Raw genomic sequence first — 26,186 nt, forward strand, 5'->3', positions numbered from 1 at the left:
GTAAAGCGAAGATGAAAGGAAAATGAGGAATTCTGCACAAACATAAAGACAAGGATGATGGATAAATCATGGAATGCTCATTCTATTATGATTGAGAGTGACCCTGAAGTGATGCAGGAACAGAAGGGTTATTCATTCCTAAAGTGTCCTACAAAATAAAATTCTAACATATGACTTTATACAAAATACCATTCTAGAAAAAGCCCAAAAATGTTTGAGGCAAATGATCAAGAGGGTCAGGAATACCATGAAATATTTATTATAAAATCCACTTGCCACAAATCCATCCTTATTGTTCTGTGGCACTATTTGCTTCTCAAACAGTAATTAGTCTTGGATATAATTTTAAGAAACTACTCTCATTTATAATTAACATCCAAGGAGTACAACCCTTTAGCTTCAAGTAAGTTATATAGGCATCTCTGTCCAAATGTTTCTCCATGTGTCTTGTTGGCTAAGGCTCAAAGTAGCCAGGCACTTCAGCTGGCCATTTTACCACCTCTAGTAATATTTTCTCTAAAATATTAAAAGAGATATGGCTAAAGAGTGTTTTCAAAACTGCAGGGAAAGGTGAGACATGAATTTTAGAATCAAAGTTTATGATGAAAAGTTCTGAAAGCTTTGTGAAGTTGTTCTTGCATGTCTATGCCTTCCTGGGGCTCTCTACATGGTAGAGGGTTGGGAGTAGGAAATGGTTAAATGAAGCACACTAAAATTAATTAGAAATTCATGCTTTATCTACTAAATTCCAAATATTTCAGTACAACTGATGTACAACATTTTGTGAACCTACTACAAGTTTCACTCCAAATAAAGACTGAAAAATTATCAGCCTTTGAGCTTCCAAAATTGAGCTACACAAAATTACTCATGAATAGAAGTTCTCTCTCTCTTCTGCTGGCTTATCTGGCACATTTCTTTTTTTTGTAATAACCTCAAGATCCAGTAATAGAACAGTTCTATAGTTAAAACTTGTATTAACTGAGATGTTACAATATTAAATTGTTAGAATATGTATACAGTTACAACACACCTTTGGACTAAATGCCAAAGTGATAGAACTTAAAGATAAACTAAGCAGGCATCATATCAGTATATTAAGTCCAACTTTATGAGCAATATACAGAAGCTGGCGCTAGATGGAGAGTGTGGGAATGTGAATGGACATACGTTTAATACATCGACTTCAGGTGGAAAAGTTCATTACTCTTTTTGAGAGCCCATGCTTCTGCTGCTCAGAGGAACCGTGACATCTTTTGATTTAGAAACCAGATTAAATTTAGATTGAGAAACCAGTTGTATTTAGAAATACAGATGATGCAATACATCTCACTGATCAAAACTTTGCCCATGCCGACTGGATGACTTGCAATGACATAATTTGCTCCTTTCTAAGCCAGGAAAAAAAATATATCAAGTTTATCTGGGAGTGGTGAGCAGTGAGGTTCATTGGTTGCTTCTTTTTACAATCCACTGCCATCTAATATTCAGATTAAAATATGTTCAATTACTCTACTAATAAGATTCTCAAACGCAAGCATACTATATGAGGAGCCACCTATAGACAAAATAGAGGAAATTATTGAAACAGAACAGGAACAAAAATTTATGCATCAGTCCTACAAAAGATGGATCAACCACTGAGCTTCACACTTCAACCTTTGAAAAGAAACAAGATCAGATGGAAAAAAGAACGCAGTTAAAAAATACCAGGAGTTGTTCTGATATGATGAGCAATATCGGGAACAGCAGAATGAAAACATGCCTGGTGATCTTTGGGTTTTACACTTTTAAAGCACAATATGCTGAATGAATATTTTAATTGCTTCACTGGTAAAAAAAGATTGTGAATGAGAAAATTAACTTTGTAGCAAAAAATCATTCCATATACTATAATTCATCTGAAGACTCAAAGCCTCTGCCTTTGTTCAGAGGCATGCTGTGCCTGTTGCTACTTTCCTCATTCTCCCTCTCCAAGTGTCATCTCAGGCTCCTTCACAGTTTCTCTAGTGGACACTCTCACGTGACAGGTCTTGCTATCTTGAGCTACTTTATAAGGAAAAATGTATGGTTCTGCCATGTTCAGCTGGTATTCTTGAGCTGTACCTTCCCTTTTCAGTCAGGGTATCCGACAGCACACTAGTATTCAGCTCATGCAGTTTCTCCCCCCCAGGAACCCAAAGTCAGCAGCAGACTGAACTGATTCAAAGATACTTTTTTAAAAGCAAGGATATTAAATATTCATCTAAAACTCATCTCTGTCAGGAAAAAACAGGGGTATTACAACAGAAATGAAACAGATGTCACATAACACTTTACCTAAGTTGACAAATCTCCTTAAATTCTGCTGAAAAATGAACCTATTCTTACATGGGAAAGACAAGATTTATTTTGCAAACTTTCTTTGGATTTCCAGGCTCAGTTATTTGGCAAAGTAGCTGTGTCATGCAGGAAGAGATGAAGCTGATTTTTCACAACTGGGAGCTCAGTTTCTAATGGTGTTCTTTACCTGGATTACCGTGTTGCTTTGTTTTTCCAACAGCCCATTACTCACCAGAAGTCTCACCCCATCTTCCTCTTTCCATCATGCATTTATATAGCTGTCTAATACTACATTCTCCAGCAGATTTAACTATGCCTGACAAATTGTGAGACAGTGATGAATGTTATCAGTATTTATTTTCTTTTATGGAAACCGAGGCAAAGGAAATGAAATTATTTGTTCAAGTCCTTTATGGAGTTAGAGCTGCAGCCTGGAGGACAATTCTGACCTAGTGAGTCTCTTGGGGCAGATCTCAGCCAAGATATGTTACCATGGCTCCAGGGAGTTCGGCAGTGCTACTGCCAAATGCCTTTGACAAAAATACCGGGATAAGCAGCAGTTTGTACCAATGAAGCATTAAATCCCACTTCCCCAAAGGACTCTCAGTAGACACTTCTGTCTCTCTCTTGACTTTACATGAAGACATCATTTCTTAATCTAATATTTAGTGACACATCAGTGGCTGCTGCCTTGCCACATCTAGAAGAAAAAAAAAAAGATACACCAGAGTCTGCTTGCCTGCTACAATGAAATAATTACCATAGTATCAAGCCGTAAGGAGACATAGACCAACTTTGTTCTCACACAGTTCAATCTCAGAGTAGCCTGTTCTGAAGTCAAAAGAAAGACCTTCAACTCTGCAGTGCAATTGAGTTTACCCAGTCACATCATGAAGTTTATTCTTCCTGTCTTCAAAATGTTTTCCCTGTTTTACTCTGCCTCTTCTCAAAATAATAAAAGAAAAGGCTCAGACTATAAGTATTAAAGATGCTGGGTGAATTTGTGTAGCGGTGTTTCTCATGACTCTTCTAATCCATGGACACCATTGATTTCTGAATGTTCCTTCATTTTTTTTTTGTCAACAAAAATATTTTGTGTATGTCTTTGAAAGATGCTGTCAGCTGGTTGCCAAACAAGTACATCAGTCTGTGTTCTTTCACACGTGGCACTATGCAGAGTACAGCAAATTCTATCTGACTGGGAATCCCAGCATGCATGAACCTGGATTCACTGTGCCGAGCTTTCTTAGTAACAATTTAGTATAAACCTGTGCTGATCAAAGTACAAAATACAAGAACAAAGACTATATGAATTTTGTCATGATAAAATTTCCATGGACAAAAGTACAGAGCCTCTTGCCTCTGATGAATCATATGTTTGTTATAAAGGCCTTACATCACTGCTGTTACAGTCTACTTGCTGGTCAGAAGGACTTGCTCTCGTCAGGTCTCATGATGCCACAACACAGATAGGAAAGGAAAAGGTGCCAGAATGATAACGGTGCACTTACATCAGCATGATACCAATCTTCTCCTCTGGCATCATATGAAGTTTGATCTTGCACAGCATCTGAGAACATATTTGTATCCACACTATGCAGATATAAAGTGAATTTGGACTCGAGATGGGGTTCAGATCAGTGCTGAATGCAGTGAAGGTGTAATCCATGTCCTAATATGGACAGCTTGGATGTGTCATACCATGAACTTTTGAGAAACGCAATTAATCATTTTCAAGGCTGATCTTTGATTCAATGAATTTGGCTTCAATGGTCAAGGACCCAAGATTAGTTCAGAGTGTGTTCACCACAACAAATTTTCCACGACAGTGGACTGTTATCTACCAGGCGTTACACGTGACCAGTCTGAAGCATTTGCATCGGTAAAACAAGTCAATAACACATTGATGATATGTCTGAAACAATACAGATAAACTTGATTACGATTTTAGCATATGAATTACTTGACAGCTGGCTTTTCTAATTTGATACAAGAGATTGGATATACATGTAGAAAGAAATGTAGAATGAGAAAGATATATATAAATACCTGGAATGTAAGGGCAGCTGTTTTGTGAGGATATCTGGTCAATGGCTGTCCAGCACATAAACAGATGAGACAGCAAAAGTAATAAACCATACAGAAACTGTATAGAACAAGAGGCAATACCAAAGACTAGGTCTGCGAGGTCGCTCATTGATAGGTAGCTGAAGGAACTGATCAAAGGCTTGGAAAGGTCCAACCAGAGTTTTGTTAAGTAGCAAAGTGGGAGGAGGGGAAGGAAGGAATGATAAGGTTATCACAGGTCTTACGGTAAGAAGCATACTTATGGGATGCTTTCACGGGATTGCAGCAATGTGCAACATTTATGGAACATTCAATAGAAAGGCAAAGGTAGGCAAAGGGAGACATCCAAATGCACAAGGGAGGAACGACATGAAAACATAGAGAGAAGGGTGTGATGAAAGGGGCTAGTCATGTATAATAAGTTTGACTTCACTATGTTTGTCTGGTCAAACCCTGTGCCTGACCGTTGCAGTCTGTATTAGCTAGAGTGCTATCATGAAGCACATGCAAGAGAACCGGGTGATCAGGCCCAGTCAACACAGGTTCACAAACGGCAGATCTTGCCAAACTAACCTGATCGCCTTCTATGACAAAGTGACTCGGCTACTGGACGAGGGAAAGGCCGTGGATGTATCTTCCTGGACTTCAGTAAAGCCTTTGACACAGTTCCTCACAGCATTCTGCTTGAGAAACTGTCACCCTCTGGCCTGGACAGGCGCACACTCTCCTGGGTGGAAAACTGGTTGGATGGCCGGGCCCAGAGAGTGGTGGGAAATGGTGTGAAATCCAGCTGGAGGCCAGTGACAAGTGGGGTTCCCCAGGGCTCAGTGCTGGGTCCAGCCCTGTTCAATGTCTTTATCAATGACCTGGATGAAGGCATCGAGTGCACCCTTAGCAAGTTTGCGGATGACACTAAGCTGCGTGGAAGTGTTGATCTGCTGGAGGGTAGTGAAGTTCTCCAAAGGGATCTGAACAGGCTGGACCGCTGGGCTGAGTCCAATGGCATGAGGTTTAACAAGGCCAAATGCCGGGTCCTGCACTTGGGGCACATCAACCCTATGCAGTGCTACAGACTAGGAGAAGTCTGTCTAGAAAGCTGTCTGGAGGAGAGGGACGTGGGGGTGTTGGTTGACAGCCGACTGAACATGAGCCAGCAGTGTGCCCAGGTGGCCAAGAAGGCCAATGGCATCTTGGCTTGTATCAGAAATGGTGTGACCAGCAGGTCCAGGGAGGTTATTCTCCCTCTGTACTCGGCACTGGTGAGACCACTCCTCGAGTACTGTGTTCAGTTCTGGGCCCCTCACCACAAGAAGGATGTTGAGGCTCTGGAGCGAGTCCAGAGAAGAGCAACAAAGCTGGTGAGGGGGCTGGAGAACAAGTCTTACGAGGAGCAGCTGAGAGAGCTGGGATTGTTTAGCCTGGAGAAGAGGAGGCTGAGGGGAGACCTCATTGCTCTCTATAACTACCTGAAAGGAGGTTGTAGAGAGGAGGGTGCTGGCCTCTTCTCCTAAGTGACAGGGGACAAGACGAGAGGAAATGGCCTCAAGCTCTGCCAGGGGAGGTTTAGGCTGGACATTAGGAAAAAATTCTTCACAGAAAGGGTCATTGGGCACCGGAACAGGCTGCCCAGGGAGGTGGTTGAGTCACCTTCCCTGGAGGTGTTTAAGGCATGGGTGGATGAGGTTGCTAAGGGGCATGGTTTAGTGTTTGATAGGAATGGCTGGACTCGATGATCCGGTGGGTCTCTTCCAACCTGGTTATTCTATGATTCTATGATTCTGCGATTAATTCCTAAAAATTTTCCTGGATGACGACAGTTGGTGCAATGCTAATGTACCTCAAGCTGGAGTAGCTGATGAGCAGGACAGGAGATCTTGGAAAGAGGTATCAGAGACACTGTATATCTAGAGGACAGATATCAGTGACACCAAGGTTTGAGGATCTGCTACTAGGCAGATCAAAGGTCTCAGTCAACTACCAGAAGGACATCTTTGTATCTTTGTGTGTGTGAGATGAGTCCTCACATCAAGCTTTAAGCCTGATCAGCTGGAGAGTAAAGACCATTGTTGTTCATGTTTGCTTAAGTGCTGCTTTGTGTGCATGTCATGCCTGTGCAGCCACTGTTCTCATGTTTGCATTGGTCTGTTGTGTGACCTAAGTTTCTTTAACGTATATACCTGACAAAAAAATATGGATGCTTTTAGTTCTAAGGTGATCTGTATCTGATAAATTTCTCATTTATTTATTGTATTGGTTTTATAGATAAGTAATTTAGGTTAGCACATGCAACAATATGCTTGAAATTTTAACTGGGTGGAATGTTCTGCCTATATCAAGTTTACTGAAGGATATAGAACAACAGAAATCACCAGCTGGCTAGTCTAAAGGAGAAGTGCCCACCTTCTGATGCAATGCCAAAACACGTTCTGCTCCATTTCCAAGCAGCAGAGTTTGGTTGCCATCACTCTGAAGGTTACCGACACTAATCCCACAGATGGGAGCGGGTGGTTCCTGCAGCATTCAAGCACTGCCGTTGTACAAAAGATATGTTGGAGTCAGTGGATCAAATATAGAGCCCCATTAAGAAGAAATCCAGAGAGTTCTCCCCAGGGATATATGGCTCCCTTTGGAAAAGATGTCTGGATCTACAATTTTGGTATCTTCTCCCTGCTTTTTATTAAATATAACCTTTGTTTAAATATAAAATTTATTCGAGACTACTCTAGTCAAAGGATACTTCTTGTGCCATAAAAAGTATTGAAAAACAGACAATTTATCAACACGGGACCTCTCAGTAAAAAAAAAAAAAAAAGTAAATATTGTAGGAAACACTGCAGCCTTCTTACTCTGCCTTTTACTTTTCATGACAAATGTATGCCAAAGCTTGCACAAATCATAACACAACTTGAAACTGAATTATTGTCAGATGTAAGCATAACAGCATTTCAGCCCATGACCTTAATTGACAAAACATGCTACCTGTCAGTGATTCAGCACAGAAGCCGTGCTGTTCCTCCAGGGTCTCCGTTTAAAGTCTAAGAACTGGATGTGAAAATTCGGCTGGCTTGCTTCCTTGGGGATGGGGAATGTTTACCCAAGAAGTGAGGATAACCAGGACTGTCAGACTGAGCAGAATTCATGCTTTAACTTACAAATGAAAGTATGATTTTCTCACATTTATAAGAACGGACAACTTCTCAAATGTGAACAAAATATATGTGAGCGATCTTTCTTCATACCAAGATATCAGAAAACTAGCCCTAGAATCTGGCTGTTGTTTATAGCTCTAAAACAGCAGAAGCAAAGTCAAAGCAAACAGATGTAAGCTGTTTTAACTATTACTACAGTTTTGAACTCTGTTTTGAAATAAAAATTGTTCTATTCCTCGCAGCAGTGAAGAAGAGAAGCAAACACCCCTCTTTCAATCACTGCATAATGGAAATTGCCTCTTCCAACCCTTGGAAGGCTTTGAAAATCAGAGCTAGAGATACATAAAGGATGAAAATTAAAGCTTCAAGTTTTAAACTGTTTAGCCAAAGACCGTTAGGTAATGAAGTATTCTAACGCAACCTAAAAATATTCTTGTGATAAAAAACAAAACTCCTTTCTTCTACTTACACTCAGCAAGTGGGTATCTGAGATATTGTTCAGACTTTGCCATTAGGTATAACTGGAGCATCCTCTTCTGACTACTTTGATTTACAAAGTAAAATATAATGGAAACAGAAGAGGATTAAGAATAGGCGACAAAAATTGTTAGAGACTGACAGAGCGATAAAGTATGTTTCTAAAATAACACAATCTCCTCTTCCCAGTAAGACATCAAGCATTCCACTACTAAGAGCTCCACAGTCCTAATTTGAAGATTAATTCAGTGTTAAATGCTTACTGTCCACATTTCTCTTAATAATCACTTCTGAATAACTCTTTATCCGGAGGAGGAGAAGGAAATCTTACAACAATCAAATCTTTTCAGACTCTGTAAATATTAATTGCCAGCTTAATTGACATAACACGCTGCATCATCCACCACTTATTCTGTGACATTTCCATTATTAAGAAAGCATGTTTCAATATCAAAATACAAGTGTTTAAACACAGGGAATTTTTTTTAATGCCATTGTGTTACATATAGAAAGGAACCAAAAAATAAATCACTGCTAGCACAGGTGATGGTATATGTTCAATAAACTCCAAATTAAAGGGGCAATTTAGTTTAAGTCTGCTTCTGAAAATTTTTAGTAATAATTGGTTTTAATGTTCTTAGATGTTGATTTTCTAACTAACAGAATAAGGGCTTGTCATTTTGCATGCAAATGGGTTCCAAGCAATTCTGTTCCACAGGTGCAGGAAGGAGAAGCTACAAGTGAGCAGAATAAAAAGGCAAATCCTTTTTAAACCCTGCTCCTCTCATGCTCACCATTTGAGCTGACCAGTGCACCCACAGAGACCAGGACACTCCAGCGAAGTCCTAGAGGCTGTAACCAGCATGGCAAGTTGACCTCGCTGACTTGTTATACACAATATTCATAAAATTATTACGTTTCTAGATTTTTTTTAACTGCAATTCCAAATCCTCTTCATAAGGCCTCCCTGTTACTTATCTCTACCTATTTTACATTATTAAAATGACTTTTGTCTAAGAGGAAAAAAAAAAAACCACTGTATTTTTTTGAAAAGGGTTTTGGAGATGGGCAACCTCATTGCTAGCTAATTTCACAGAATAAATTCCTGAACCTTAAAATGCATATAAAGGGAAAAACGTAAATAATTATCAAAACAGAATATGTGAATAATATTTAGCAAAATATGTCTTTTAAAATAAATGTACTTGTTCAAATTTTAATTCCTCTCCACTATTTCTTCTGACACGCCTACAGAACAGCAGGTAGATAGTATAAAATTTGTACACTGCAAATGCATGTGAGATTTATCACAGACAAATTTACCTGTAACATCATAGGGTAATTTAGTTTCATTAGCAAAGTAATTTGCTATGAGTTTAAAAAAGTGCTGAGCAATTTTAGCTTAAAATAGAGTGGAATGCTATGTAAATTGCTGCATTAGCTCTGAAGTTTAATTTGTTTAAGGAATCTAAAGCAGGGTTTGGATGTAGGTCCCATTTACAAATGGTTTTGTAGAACTGTCATTAAATACTTGTTAGATCAGACACAAAGGCAACATAAACCTGTGAAGAGGCATAACCTAAATATATTTAACCACTCGTATATATACAGTGTTCCACTTTAAGTTAAATAAGGATTGCTCTCTGTGTGCTAAACTACCACGTGTGGAGAAGGAAGAGGATCTCTTTCCTGTGTCCATAGAAATCAGGTAGGCATTTGGAAGAATAGATGTGCACATATGAGGCTGCACAGCACGGGGTCAGTACTGAGAAGCATTTCTTCTAGGAGTAGATATCCTATTTCTGTTACCAAGTATACATTTGTTTTTCCCTGTGTTTAAGTGACCTCTTTAGATCTTGGGATCTATGTTTGGGGTTAACAGAGACTGAAAAACATGTTCTGAACAGGAAGAGACTCAAAACCATGTTCTAAAATTGCTCTGAAAAGTTACGAATAAATGTGGTGCCCTCTCAGTCAGTAAACCTTAATGTATTCTGCACTGTGATACATTCTGTTTCTCATGCTTCGTAGGAAGGCTATGCCTATTATAAATCAAGGTTTTATCAGAACTTTATTTTTTACTAAAGAAATCTCCAGCTTTGTATAAGTTACCCATAACAGTAAAGCAGTTTACACCTAATACTCTTAAAAACATTAAATTTGTAGGCTGACACAAGCATCCTATTCTAAACATCAAGCATTAATGGGATCATAAAAATAACCTCCTAGCTGCAGGTATAGAGCTGATCTAAAGTGCTTGTCTGACTGTGAAAGTATCAGAAAAGTGATTTTCAATCCCCATGTTAAAAGCAGTATCTACTAAAATGAACAGAGTGGCATTGACCTGCATTAACCAAGCTTCTCAGCTTTTGAATCACTGCGGGTATAAACTAACACTGTGGAACACACACAAATTAGGAAAAATACACAAACCCCAAAGCCCTTAGAAGGTACTGTAATTAATAGTTTTTAATTCAAGGTCTTTGCTTTTTGAAACAGCCAAAGAAGCCTCACTATTAAAGAAGGTTCAGCAGTGTGCACTTTATAGATAATGCAACAGTAATATTAATTTAGGGTGCAAAAAGATATCGGCATTACTCAATCACTGATCTAGTACTGTCTGAAAGTAAATGAGAAATGATTAATTCCAAGTGTTTGGATCATTTGCTTTCTGGTATTAGAAAAGAATGATGCAAATACTTGAGAATGAAGGATTACATTATTGAAGGAAAAATAACAATATATGATCTTAACCTAAGAGCACCCTGGTAGTCCTATAATCAGATTCCTAGTGAAGTTTAACATGATACAGAAAATGCAACAATTTTTTATGTAGAGAAAAAGTAGGTTTTTTAGACAAATGCTGTAGGCTGTTACTTCAAATAATCTAACAGTAACAGCGGACATCAACTTAGTGTCAGATGAAAATTTCTTAAGGGGTAGTTAACTATATTCAGATAAGCATATTATTAGTGGAATTTAGTCAATGTGAACACAAATACAATCTTGGAACACAGTTAAGATCAAAGAAAATTCCTTTTTTCAGTCATTTAAGCCCAAACAACAGAACAATTCCAACTGATATTTCAGCTATAACTGGAAATTAAAGAAGATCCTTTTTTTGGTGTTTGCTGTAGTTACCTTGGATACCTCACACAATAAACAACACGCTACTTCTCAGATTAAAACACGTTTATAGTTTATTAGCTGAAGTATCATACTGTCACCTGATGATCTCTACTCCTATGACATTCTCTACTGCCATTTAAAACAAGAGGCATTCTCTCTTTATAACTGATGCATGATCCTCCAAGAATCTCTCAGTCACGTGAGAATTTTCTGTCTTAAAGCTGAAATATCTGGGAGGGTAGTTACTGCCTCAAAAGCTAATGAATGCTTTCTTACAACCTCTTTCTTTGGCAGGAAGTTTTGCTAATAGAAACTCAGGCACAGAAAATTAAATTATTTGTCTATGGTCACAAAGGCAGGCTCTGGCGCAGCTACAACTACGACCTGTAATTTAAGAGTTCTAGTGTAAAGCTGCACTCCAGAATCTTTCCTCTGTCTACCCATTTATGTATTGTAAATGGAGTAAAAGTCAGCAAAGCCTTTGACACAGTTTCTCACAGCGTTCTGCTTGAGAAACTGTCAGCCTCTGGGCTGGACAGGCGCACACTCTCCTGGGTGGAAAACTGGTTGGATGGCCGGGCCCAGAGAGTGGTGGGAAATGGTGTGAAATCCAGCTGGAGGCCAGTGACAAGTGGGGTTCCCCAGGGCTCAGTGCTGGGTCCAGCCCTGTTCAATGTCTTCATCAATGACCTGGATGAAGGCATCGAATGCAGCCTTAGCAAGTTTGCAGATGACACTAAGCTGGGTGGAAGTGTCGATCTGCTGGAGGGTCGGGAGGCTCTGCAAAGGGATCTGAACAGGCTGGACCGCTGGGCAGAGTCCAATGGCATGAGGTTTAACAAGGCCAAATGCCGGGTCCTTCACTTGGGGCACAACAACCCTATGCAGTGCTACAGACTAGGAGAAGTCTGTCTAGAAAGCTGCCTGGAGGAGAGGGACCTGGGGGTGTTGGTTGACAGCCGAGTGAATATGAGCCAGCAGTGTGCCCAGGTGGCCAAGAAGGCCAATGGCATCTTGGCTTGTATCAGAAACGGCGTGACCAGCAGGTCCAGGGAGGTTATCCTCCCTCTGTACTCGGCACTGGTGAGACCGCTCCTCGAGTACTGTGTTCAGTTCTGGGCCCCTCACCACAAGAAGGATGTTGAGGCTCTGGAGAGAGTCCAGAGAAGAGCAACAAAGCTGGTGAAAGGGCTGGAGAACAGGCCTTATGAGGAGCGGCTGAGAGAGCTGGGGTTGTTTAGCCTGGAGAAGAGGAGGCTGAGGGGTGACCTCATTGCTCTCTACAACTACCTGAAAGGACGTTGTAGAGAGGAGGGTGCTGGCCTCTTCTCCCAAGTGCCAGGGGACAGGACAAGAGGGAATGGCCTCAAGCTCCGACAGGGGAGGTTTAGGCTAGACGTTAGGAAAAAGTTCTTTACAGAAAGGGTCATTGGGCACTGGAACAGGCTGCCCAGGGAGGTGGTTGAGTCCCCTTCCCTGGAGGTGTTTAAGGCACGGGTGGACGAGGTGCTGAGGGATATGGTTTAGTGTTTGCTAGGAACGGTTGGACTCGGTGATCCGGTGGGTCTCTTCCAACCTGGTTATTCTGTGATTCTGTGATAAGACTGCCTCATATCTAATATGCTTTGTAATATCAACAGTTCAATGTGCAAAATTATATATATAAAAAAGTATTTATTATAACAACTGTGGCTGCATACATGTATTTATAGTCATACTGGTTTGAATATTATTTCCTCCCCTTTGTCTAGCTCAGGTTCTCTTTGCCTTCTAAAATCCACACCTTCCTTCTGATTTTTTAATAAATTGCCTGTAATCTTTAAAATAGGGGAGGACCAGAACCTCACAGAGTACCATCTGTAACACAGTCTTCCAGCAATGATGTTCTCCATTCTGTTCTCTATTATTTTCCTGATACACTTAACTTTCCATTTGCTTGTTGGACTACCAGTAAGCTTCAGATGATAATTCTGAAAAGCAGTCCAGCATAAATCAAGACTTCACTTTTTTTTTTTTCAATCAACACAATACAGAAAAAGTATACAGAATTAAGGAACAAGCAAAATAACTATCAAAAATAATGCCACCTCACTGCTAATGGACTAACTCTGCTTACTACTCTATAAAGCCTTTGAGTTGCAGCAATTTTTCGGTTGGTCCTGGACATAAGAACAGCAAAGTAGTAGTTAAAAAAGAAAAAAAAATCACCACCCAAACCCCTGTAATACTTCTGTGTGTGGAGTGAGGAGTGTGTCCCTTTCTTAGCGTCTTGCTTGGTTCATCATGTGCCTGCAATATGTCTAGTGAAGCAAACAGCCAGATCTGCTGATGCTGATGGGCAGCATTCCCACCTGCTCTTCAGCAACTGCAGTAGCTCAGATAGGTGGGGCTGATTTCGACAGGTTGTGTCATTTATCATTTTGCATGAAACACTTCTTTATATACGTTATATGATCCTTACAGTGGACATTACAATGCCTACTTTTTATACAGATGAGTCTGCAGGAACAAATCAAATTTCTTTGTGAAACTAAAAAACTCTATAATATTCCAAATAATTTCAGGCCACCTCTCAGAGATCTAATGCATTTCCGTATCTGCCTGAACCAAGGTCTCTACAAGATACTAACCTTAGAAACGTCAGCCATTTATCTGTAAGCTGCACTTTTCTGGCATGAGGAGAAGCAAATCTGGCCCATGGAGAGCAAAAAATTGATAAAGACTTCACCATGGATAATTTTTTATATCTTGTTTTTAATTGTCTTGGTTTTCCTTTTATTACTTATGTGGTATGAGTCATACTCTGAGTTATACCAGTGCAAAACCTAGAAGATGGATATGGACTTCAGCAGCATTGGTATAAATTGACTCAGATTACATTAAGGACTCCAGTTCAACGGACTTCAAACAGTTTTCTGCAGTGGCTGAAAGGTAGGCATTTTAATTCTGGAGTCTTTGGTGTCCTTAAGCCTCTAGAAACCTGTGCTTTCTGTTGCAACCACTCTCAGTAGCTTAGTAACAGCCATCTCTTTGCATTTTTAAATACATCTTGAAGATCAGCTGATGCTCTTTACGTTGGATGTTTCATTGGCATGGCCTTTTTACCAGGCCTACAATTTACCTTACTGAAATCATTTTGCTGCCAACCTTTTCAGTACAGATATGTTGAGAAAGCATCAAATTACACATATTTATATCTAGGTTATTTTATTTCTATAGATAGTGCGCAAAGTCTTACCGTGCCCTGCTGGATGATGAGACCAATAATAACAAAATATGCTTTACAATAGGAAAGTAATCCTCTGCATTCACACATCAGCCTAATAAATCAGAGAAGTAATTGGCAGAAGAGTTATGAATAGAAAGAAATCCATGGCATACATACCAGAATATTATACAGTGCTTGAAAAAGTTGCGAATATATATGTTGCCCATTCAAAATGTGGGAACATCATATTACTCATGTCAAATGACACTGTCTTTCAGTATGTATTACCTTTCCTTCCCTACTGCCTAATATTTTTAAGTACAGAAGATATGGCTTTTACAAACATTACAATACAGCTGGGACATTTTTTCCTCACATCAGTGAAGAGAGATTCACGACACACTGCAATGTTCTTAGGGCATCTGCTGCATGCTGCAGAAAGTAGCATGAAGACATTCATCTTGCACACATATTAATGTTTTTTTTCCCACTCCTCCTAACTGCATGAAAAGCATTATTGCCAGATGTTCACATCTGAATTTTCTGGCTAATTGAATTTATTGCCTAAAATTCTCTATATTGTAGTTACTCATTCAGAGGCAAACTGTGGCTGCCCAGAGCTGAAAAATTTAGAAACCTTGACCCAACACTCTCATCTCCTGCAGGGCAGACACTGTAGCAGCGAATTTGAAACTCTTGACAAACAGGAGAACTAGACAGGGTTTATTCAAGACCTCACTCACCCACTCCTTTCAGCCCACACGATCAGTGCTAGACCCTAAACAGCAGCACAACAGAGCTCAGGCTCTATGCAATCCCAATGATGTTTGCAGACACTGTTAAATGTTAGCAGTGCAGTGTATAAACAGGAGAGCACAAACAACAAAAATTAAGAGGCAATTATCCATACGAAGCATGCACCATTGTCAATAAATAAAAACATGACTTTATTTTGCTTTGGCTCTAAATAATCATTGCTGATTACCTATTAGCATCAGAGAAAAATGTACCTTAAAGAGGAACGACTGGAAAAAGCGTGCAAAACTTTGCCCATTTGGCTATTCCCTGAAGAAGGAATAACTGGGGTGGGAAAGAAGCATGAAAGCAGTGTGAAGTGGTGTGTGTGGTAAAAATACAGGCAAAAATTCTCCACTTTAAATCCACTATTTTGCAAAATAATAATGTCTTCAGTCACTGTACATTCGATTCAGTTGTTTTGTGAGATTAGAGTGATGTTACGAAACAACTGAAAACAACAGGAAGGCAGCAACCAAACTGTCTAATTTTTGTTTATGTAGCATTAACTCAGAAAACCCACCACAATTAGATGTTCAATCACTTTTATGAAATCATATATTCATGTTTATTTATTTCTGAACCAGTGTCACTTTACAGGGCTGATATTTTATTCCCAGTTGATGCTATTTTTCAAAAGGAATAATTTTAAAATGTGAATGCAATAAACCCAAAGCATTAATCAAGATCCTCGGCACAGCAAAGGAGTAAAAGACAAGAACATGCCCCTGCGACCTGCCACTACTTTGCTGTGCAGTCTTCAGTTAACATCCTAACTCTTCAATCTTCTATTTTAACTAAATTTTATTCTGGTGGGGCTTATCATTAACTATTTAACAACTATAAAATTTTCCTAATCTGACATATATGACAGCTGCATAGTAAATCATTATTATGATTCAGGAAAAGTATCCTAATGATGAAATCAAAACTAACCATGGTTAAATGACCCCAGAGAGATTCTACAGTGTAAGATGCCACTCCTTCTATGCTACAAAGAGCACAGACTGTGGGGACACAACACAACACTCAGTGACATTCATTAATATTCAGTCTTAATAAATGTGAAGACTGTGCACAAAACGGAGACATGCACTCTATCATTAGAATTCTGAGATAGATGTCATAAAATGACAGCGCATAAATTAGATGGTGAAACAATAGAGTGATGCACTTAGAAACGCTCTTCAACGCAAGATGATTGGTTTAAGATTTAATTCCCTGATAGAAGGTGGGGTTTTATGCATAAAGAAAAACCAAAAAAAGGTGAATAGGTCAAAATTAACCATGTTTCCAGAATTTATTACAGACTAAAACCAGATTTATATATTCTAATAGATATTACTTAGTAACTCCGCATTGCACTCTAGACTGGGAAAGATTAGTGATTGAAAATGTGTTTTTTATTATCATTATTCTAAATCATAATGTTTTAAGACCATTGAGAGTATAAGTGGTCTTAACAATTGTGTTAACATAGATTACTGTGTTTAGACCAACACAGCTATTTCTGCCTAATCTCTATTAGTTAATATTAAAGAGGGAAAATGTTCAGTCACAGGGTTGTATTTTTGGCCATGAGTTAGTGCTTCTTTGCTTCACACAATTTAAACTAAAAGAGGAGAGAGGGTATCATGGAGACAGCATAAAGGGACATCCAAAGCAGACATATTAGACACTTCTAACTAGTGCTGTAGTTTCTGAAATGCCATCGAATACACTCTCTCACACATCTATCAATAGAAAAGGGTTTGAAGTGCAGAAATCATTGTTTTACAAACCACTTATAAAATACCTGCCTTCCTTAACACTGAAATAAAACTCAAATCACAGACTGCTGAAATAAATAAAACCGAAGGGAGCAGAGAGGTTACACAGGCAGAAAACAAAGGTAGGGTGCTTTCAGAACATCTTTTACAGGAAGAAGATGAGACAAGCCATAGTTACTATATCAGAGTGATGAGATCTTGATAATGGGGGATAAAAAAGGGCTTTGTTACTATGAAACTAATTCTTCATCTTTTCCAGTTTTGTTTTTTATGAATCTTCCAAAAGGATAGGGGAAAATATGTCTTCAGCTCCCATATTCCACTCAAAATTAATACAACTGAAAGGATGCCACAAGATGTACAGTGTCAGGCAAACTGCAGACAGAAAAAACACTGGGACACAGCCTTGCACCTTTAGCCCAAGGGATGTGCTCTTAGCCTGAGGGATGGGAGAAAGCAGTGACTTAGGACAACATCTAAAAGCCTGTCACCACTGAGGATCCAGTATCATGTGTCCATCCCCATGGTGCATGAACCACCACTGTCAAGTTTGGGCAAGTTTCCATTTCCTGAAGCAGCTGCTGCTGGAACAGAAAGTACCCAAGAGTCCTACAAGAGGACCATGACAATCCTCTAACATGCTCGCTGCTCAGCTGGGGCACATCTCTGCTTTCGTGGACATCTGTGTCAAAGAGCAAGATCTGGCATTTTTCGCACCATTTCGGTATATAATAAAAGCATAGAGAATGAAAGCAGAGGGACAGCCCTCACAAGTGTTTTCAACCTGAAACCGCACAGCTGTTCATACTGACAGGTTGTCGCCAACTTACCACCCTTTAGAAAAATAGAAGGAAATAATTAAAGTAGAATAAAATGATCATCTCAGTTTTAAAGGAGAGCCCATGGTCATGTAGGGCTAAAAACAGACCTAGGGCTTGAAACTTAGCAAATGCTTTCAGTATAAACTCATTTTATTTCAGGTATATGGCTTTAACCTAAACTGCATCATTTATGACAACTTCACATATTTACTCCATCTCCCTCTTCTCTCTCTGGCTACAACGAAACATGTAATTTTTTTGTGTCACAGCATGATAGGGTGGATTTGAGCCATAGGTATGCCAAAGAAAGCTAAAAATAACGGGTGCTTAAATTGATCAAATTAACCATTCTTCTCACAGTTTCGTTTTGTAATTATTATAATTCCCCACTTGACCAAGTCTCATTTAACAATTACAGGTCAGTTATTTTACACTTTGCAGTTACTTCTCATGTAGCTATAAGCAGTACACCAGAATCTTGTAGAAGTGCAGCCTCTGTTGGCTAAAATTCTCCAAGTACCACCAGTTCAAAAGCTCTTTGAAAAATAACATTAAAAAAATACATTACTGTTAAGGAGGAATGAAAGATGTCATTCCTCATGGTAAAGAATAAAAAATCTTGAATGTAATGGGATAAGAAGTAATCATAAAGCTATTTGTGTACTTTGTCTTGCTGTGAAGAGCTATACTGGGATGCTTATGATGGTTGTTCATGGAAGTTAATCCTAACTTTCTTTTAGTGTAAAACTATATGCTTGAATGACAAAGTGCAAGGAGAGGAACATCCTGCCAAAAATCTAGGCCAACAAAGCAAACTAAGACAATTTACAAAAGACAAATTAAAGGGTCATTTCCAAAAGTACTTTGAGAGTAAAATATTAAAACATTTTGTGTATGAATAATTGACAGTAAAATACTACTAACCTATACTGCAAAAGAACAGATCTGTTAATTGGCTTCTTAGAAAACAGTCTAGACATTAGTAAGAACCTGCAAGTTAGGTCCTGTAGAATCATTAATGAGGCTAACAATTTTACATGAAGAATGTTTCTGAGTATGTCACTGGGTGCTGCTTTCCTCCATTAAGTATAATTTCTACCAATAAAAAAGACACAGAAAGTGTATTTGAAAGGGACTGTTTTACATTTATTCACACGGTAATGCCCAGGGTGATGGGGAGATAGACCCAAACTATCCTGCATGCAGTAATCTAAACACAGGTAAACGAAAGCATGAATGAATCAGGGCTCACTGGGGAATCGGGTGCAGGTAAGCACCTCTTCCTATAAACAGTCATCATTAAAATGGTAAATTCCTTGTGAAGCCATTTAGGGAAGTATTTCTCAAACTGTGAGATTTTACTCACACCGTTGTTTAACATAAGAGCATTATGATAATCAAAGTACTAATAAAATGTTTATAATTGAACAGGGAAGTATACCTTCTCCAAAAGTATGTAATTATTGTCTGCATTAAAATGCACTCTCAAGAAATGTCTTGGAGCCCCTTTGCAATTTTTACATTACCTTCTAGTATCACCTATGAGACACTTCTTTCACTTAATTAAATACTATGTCTATATCATCTGGCATGAAGAAATTATAGGAGTTTACATAATTGTCTTTAATGGAAAACCGACAGTATCATCACTGGACCAGCCAAATTCCATCTTTTAACTGAAGAGATCTTAGAGGAAAAAAGAAAAAGAGAAGGTGGCAGCTATGGAAAGGTGAATGCAAAACTATGATTGTTCTTCAAACACATAGGAAAAGAAAGATACTGTTGTCTCTGGAACCCCTTATGGAAACAGAGAGGAGTATTGCAGAACACTGTAGAAACAAAATCAAGATATACATCAAGGACGATAACAGCATTTCCAAAACCCTTTCTGGATCCTTCAAATGTTACAGAGTGAAGAATTTTGTCAGCATTAGCCAGCAGTTATAAAAGCAATATCATGGACCTATCCTCGGAGATGATGACAATAATTAACATTACATATAATGAGATATTTTTTCTTATACAGTTCATGCTCGTATTCCATTTCAATCATATAGATTAACATGCACTTAACAAAATAAAGGATGTGAAAGAAAAAATGCATATTCAACAAACCCTCACTAATAACAATAAAGAACAACATAAACATAAAAATAAACAAGAGGTTAGCATAGTCTCTGCCTGCTGCCTGACATATGAAAGATTGGTGGTGTCGTGCTGAAAGGATTCTGGGCACATTCTCAAGAAGTCACAGAAGAAGACGCAGAAAATCTTTTAAGGCTAATGATGAAATGAATACAATTGGTGATTTTGAGTAAGTTTGGAAAATAATTGCTTTCAGCATGCAATCACTCATGCAATAACGTCTGTCCTGATACTCTTCTCTTAAGACCATGTGAAGTGTGTATATGGGAATGCTCTCGAAGATAAAGATGAAACTGTTCGATCCAGTGAGATTTATTAAGGATGCAAGGGAAGGCTTCAGGCAGGACAGTAGTCACTGTTCTTTCATTTGGCATCTTTGCACAATTTTCCTGAGATGAGAACCTCAAGTGCTGTGGCTTTGATGGCAAAAATTAATTTCCTAGCTTGCAGAAAGGAGTCATTGGTGCCAAAAACCCTGAGTGACCTGTTACACCTTTGCAGCTGATGGCAGGCTGCCATTTTCCATGAGAGTAAAATGGTGTTGGCGTGTGAAACTGCACAATTCAATCCTTTTATATGGTGACCTCATACAAAAGAGTAAGCTGTCATTATAGGAAGAAAAATTGCTGTGGAAGAATGAATCCTGTGTTTAATAGAATGTGCTCTTTTAAAGAAATGTTCTCTACTGACTATTTTAAAATGCTTCTCTTTTCCTATATCCCCTGACTGTTCCTTTTTGGCATCCAGGACCAGCTACTCTGGCTCTGCTCACAGTCTCACCATTGTTGGTGTAAGAGCCCTCTCCTAAGGAGAAAATGTCATCTGAAAGGGACTTCTTGTGCTCTTCTGCCTGACAAACTTTCTGTTTGCCTACAAATATCTGATCAAAACTTCTTCCCTCCTTTCCTTTTGCCTTTTAGTTGCGTTCTTCACTGTCACCAATGAAAGAATAATGAAAAAATGAAAGAATGAATCACTAAAGTATTCTGAGACTCTAAATTCCAGAATTACTAAGCCTAACTGGCTGCCTGGTAGTTTTTACAATCTTCAGCCTTCTGCCTCCCTGTGTCCCCTTTCATGTATAGGAGATCTTCAGCAAGGATTGTTTTGTCTCAACAAGAGATGAAAAAAAAACTATTAGACATTATCAAAAATAATCTAATTCTCTCAACTCCATTCCAATATCTGCTGCACTACCTAAGCACCAAGCATAGGGAATAATGGCAGAGAATGAGAAGCCCTGCTGAAAGCAGATGTAGTGCTTGACTTGCAGTCAGCAATACTTGAAGGAGACTCAAAAGTAGCACTTGTGGAAAACACAGCTATGAGCAGAAGTTATAATCATACTTTTAAATAAAGTTTACCACTGAAAGGTTTTGGGCACCACAGAAGCAGCAGCATCTGCAAGAAATGACACCACCATTTTTATCAATGGCCAGTGGTTATCGCATCTGCCTATCTCTGTTCAGGACTGGAAGGGAAAAAAACAAAAATTCTACCATAAATATAAAAAATTATTCACTCCAAAAGTTCTTTTATGAAAAAGTAAATGACTTCTGACACCATACTAGCCAGCCTGGGGGATCTTCACATAAATGGCTTCAAACTTTTGTTTGAAAGTCCTTTAAACATATAAGACAACCGTGCTGCTTTCTGTGAAGAAGGAACTGGATATTAAATGTAGTCATTGCCAGACAGGAGAACTAGCCTCAACACACAACTGGAACACAAATATTTCATGGAAGAGTGATTTTTTTAATATCAGTTTCTATTATTTACGTATTAGTTCAACTCATAATTCAGATGCATCCTGTTTAAATAAAAAAAAAAAGATTTTGTTTGTTTTCAGAGACAGTTTCTGTCTTTTATGGAGAGAGGAATATATCAAAGCTCAGAATAATAACAAATGAAGGGGTGAAATCCTCACTTTACCTGTTATCGCTACTCAGAGAAGAAGCTCAGAGCACTACCTAGTACTCTGCTGTCTTCTACACTCGCCTTCACACTGCCAGCTCATGAGCCTGAAGCTTACAAGAGGCTGATGTCCTAGCGGGATGGGTTAGATCAACATCATCAGTCACTGTTTTCCCTGAATGGTTAGCAATGAAAATCAAACCATCTTCTTCCCTCAAATGTGATAGCTACCTAAGGGCTCTCAATATATGCCTAACAGGAGAAAGCACAGATTGTACAATGAATAAATTGCTCTAATATTTTAACTGCCTTTCTTGGAGATTAATCCATTCTTTTACTGAAAACTAACTTGTGGATAAGGATGAGAAAAGAAAATGAGGAGAGTATGCAGTTAAAATATTCAGCAACACCTGTAACAGCGTTTGCTTTTCCAGTGCGCAACCATTCTTCATTTTAAAATTCACGTAGATAGTTTTTTTTATTACTGTTTCTAAGATGTTGTGATGATGATCATAACCAGTGTAATTCAGCCAGCGCCAGCAGACAACATACTCACTCAGCAGAAAAAAAAGCCTAGAAGGGAAAGCTGCTATAGCTAGGTAGACCCACAGAGGGGCATGCACTGAGGGGAAGGAAAATGAAGCACTAGCAAGCCAGCACCATTGCACAGTTCTGACAAATAAGCAGTAGCATATCCTGATCTCAGTTTACCTTTACATGCCAGGCTAAAAGATGTCAGTACAGGCACAGATTTATGTGCACACCACATGTCCCTGATTAGCACTATCTGTGAGAAGGCCAGGGGAGGCAGCTGGGGCTGGTAACAGCTTCATTCATTCAATTTTAATTGACTCCTGTGTGTTTGTCAGATCCCTCAGAGCTGCCTTCCTTCTGTTTTAACTTGTGCCAAAAGCTGAACTAGTCTCATTAACCACAGGGAACGAACAAGCAAGAAGTACCAACCAGGTACAGAACAAAGTCTATATTGCTTGTTGAATTACATTTCAGATATAATCTGCACAAAATTTCAAGATCGTACACCAACAATCATAGTTCGAGCTGCAAAATAAGTAGAATTAAATTCTACTCACACAATTACACATTAAAGCAGGCTTTGATTCAGAATATTTTTTCTTAATTTCCATCTTTTCTGTTACTATTTAGTGTCCAAACATCTCTCTTTGAAAATCTGAAGGAAATGCCCATACACTTCAAAAAGATCAAGACTATACCACTAGCTGTTTACCTAACTACTGCTGATACAATGTTTAAATGGTATGCAATCAATAAAAATATTCAAAACCAATGAATCAAACAAAAAGAGTGGCAATAACATTTTATGGATTTTTTACTTTCTCTAATGGTAACAAATTACATAAGTGAAAGCTTGAGTAAAATGGGTCCAGACATATCATAGAATCATAGAATCACCAGGTTGGAAAAGACCTACCGGATCATTGAGTCCATGACTACTCTTGTGACTCTTTGAAGTACATACAAATAATTGCTGATGATAAATGGCCGACAGCAAAAAGATTCATAAATCTTACCTCTGCTTTTATTTTATTGTCTCCGAAACAGAGGTGTTGTAAGTAGGCTGCAGCATTGGACTGTACTGAGGGAAACTGATGCTGTAGCATCTGTATAACTTCTGGAAGCTCTGGATCTCGCCAACCGAACTCTCTGTGCAAAAACAAACCAGAAAGAATCATCAAAAATTCCACTCTTAGTGGATGAATGTGACAACAGTTGGGCCAATGAAGACATATCTAAGTAAAATCTTGACCTTTTTCTGCATTATTTTCAAAGCAAACACTAAATCAAATATGAAGCTATTTTTAATTTTTAACTGTACTTCTTTGCAAAATAAAGGTTATATAAAGTATAACTAGAGTAAACAACTTTTTTGAGTTATGTCTCTAAGTGCTAAAGTTTTCTAAATAAAAATGACTAGATGAAATCTTAATATAAGAAAAGAAACAAGATATATGCTGATACCATTATACCTTCTCTCTAAAATTAAAATATGGAGGCTAAAACCAGAATCACAAATGGTTTGCTCTGAACTGCTAGTTAGTCAAAAAGTACTTTTTACTCACAACAAATATGTATTTGATATAAACTGCTTTCTTATATAACAAGTAATGACTTATTTTGTCTTTTTGTTTGTATGGTCCATGCTTAATGTAAAACTGTTATATAGTTCTGTCCCTGTTTGAGCAGGGTGCTGTACCAGCCAACCTCCAGAGGTCTCTTCCAATCTCATCCCTTCAATTGTACAATACAATTACTGTACAATACAATTATTGTACAATTGTACAATACACACTTATGCATCGCATTGCTTTTACATCTGCATTCATACTACTCAATCTAAAGCAACTAGGCAAATACAAAGACTCAGCCCTCACACTTTTCTTTAATCCTACAAAGCATGAAACACTATTAGCATCAAATGAAACAACTGAACCCAAGTGTGTTGAACAAGTCCCAGCAGGTATTCTGCAGCTTCCAGAACTGAGCTTAAAATCAATCTGTCACTTCAGGTAAATTTTTCCCCTCTGTGCTTAAGGGTAACATAATTCTTGAATATGGCTTTGGACTTTGTGTCCCAAGAGCCAGAAATACACGTAGCCACTCTGCATGAGATACTTAACTCTTACATGCCTTTTTCCCCAGAAGCTAATTTTCTTGTGCATAGATATATTTTCACTGTCTTCCATCTAATGCTACACACACAAGGTAACAGAGGGAAATGAGGGGAAAGAGGTGACTTGTGAAAAAGTTCGTAGGTTCTCTGTTGCGGTTACCATGATCACTTGGGAGTTCACTGCCAAAAAAATCCGCAAGAGCCGTTGCAGAGTCCAGCTACAATAATTGAAAAAAAATACTCCTAATCATCACTTTCCTGCTGCACTGAGACCAAGTGTACGTATGTCACTGGGAGAAGTCACCCATGTTTGAGTACCACTTACAGTAGCTTTGCAGTCTGTTTCTAGTAAAATCCAGCACCACACTTCAAGTACAACAGTTCTCCCAAGACATTGATTGAAACAAGAGTAATTTTGCAATAATAATGAATTACTACAGAACAGAGGTATTATTTGTTCTCTTCTCATACGGGATGTTTGCCAGGTTGAGAGTTGTCATTACAGTTGTATCTTAATGAAGAACCATTTTATAATTAGGAGATGTAAAAGAATACACTTAGAATTTCATTGGCTATTTATCTTCTGACCAAACAGATGTTAACTCATGAAATTTCACATCAAGGGTTAATACAAAGAAAGTATGAAGATGTAATAATAAATCACATGCGGACTATAGCGGGAATGTCAGAACTAAATGATTTAAGCTCCCTTCCAACCCAAACTATTCTGTGATTCTATGATTCTATGATTCTATTCCAATGAATCTTGAGATAATACAGACTGTTGGGAAGCTTCAACAAGAGACTATTTTCATATGTTTAGAAAGATCATAACACTGGGTTGATATTTTGAAAAGTCAGACAACATTGTAAAAGGAATCAAGGGAGGCTAGAAGCTTTGGCAGCTGAAGACAGGTGAAAAGGAAGTTTTTGGTTAATTACTTATTTCTGTTTAAGAATGGGTAGTGTAAACCTATAAACAGATCTTAAATTAACAGAGGTGATAGAAAAAGCATTATCTGATGTCGTAGCTACTTCTTGTATTTGCTTCAAGGACATTAGACCCGCCTCCTAAATGGCCCCCAGCCAACCAAAGACATCCTCTAGAAAATATTTTTAAATAAAAATAAAAAAAAAAACCCTACAACCCATCAATCTTATTGAGAACAATTTAATAATCCTAGCTCTGCTTCTAATTTATTCTAATTTTCAATCCTGGATGCCAAGTGTTGGTATTTTGGAGGATATAAAATAGCAGAGGAAAACTGCTTGTATGACAAGACAACAAGGAGGAACATTTGAAATGAGCTGCTTTACACCAAACAGCTATACGACAAAGTGCTGGAACATTTCTCACCAAGTTCTCTCCAAACAAAATTTCCTCCTTTATAATATGCATCTTGAACAGAAAACAAACAAGCTGAAAGCCTGTTAGGGACAGTACTACACCACGGGGCTTGACAACCAGCCCAGGTTGCTCTTCCTCTTGTCCTGGAATCCAGGCCAGAAGAGGCAATGAGGGGGCAAAAAGACCTCCAGCAAAGGTATGTTTAATTGTTCTAATGAACCTGCAGGCTGTGCCTGGTTTTCCCCTCTCATACCCCAGAAGGAAAGTTAGCAAATAAGTGATACATGAATACTTGTTAGAAATGGTTCTGTGCACATTGGATGTAAGTAGAAAATTATTTCAGAAAAAAAACCCTTAGCACTGAATACTGAGTTCATAATGTAACCAGTTTT

General features: G+C 38.5%; 1 protein-coding gene across 6 annotated transcripts in view; it reads right to left on the reverse strand.

Moving 5' to 3' along the window:
* Positions 1–26,186, reverse strand: part of CTNND2 (catenin delta 2) — a 662,416-nt gene that overhangs the window by 153,948 nt on the left and 482,282 nt on the right. For all 6 annotated transcript variants that reach the window (XM_069853473.1, XM_069853478.1, XM_069853475.1 and 3 more), the window contains one exon: positions 23,347–23,479. In XM_069853473.1, the coding sequence (XP_069709574.1) occupies positions 23,347–23,479 (133 nt within the window). The remainder of the gene's footprint in view (positions 1–23,346; positions 23,480–26,186) is intronic.

This window comes from Phaenicophaeus curvirostris, chromosome 3, assembly GCF_032191515.1.
Source record: "Phaenicophaeus curvirostris isolate KB17595 chromosome 3, BPBGC_Pcur_1.0, whole genome shotgun sequence".
Taxonomy (NCBI): domain Eukaryota; kingdom Metazoa; phylum Chordata; class Aves; order Cuculiformes; family Cuculidae; genus Phaenicophaeus; species Phaenicophaeus curvirostris.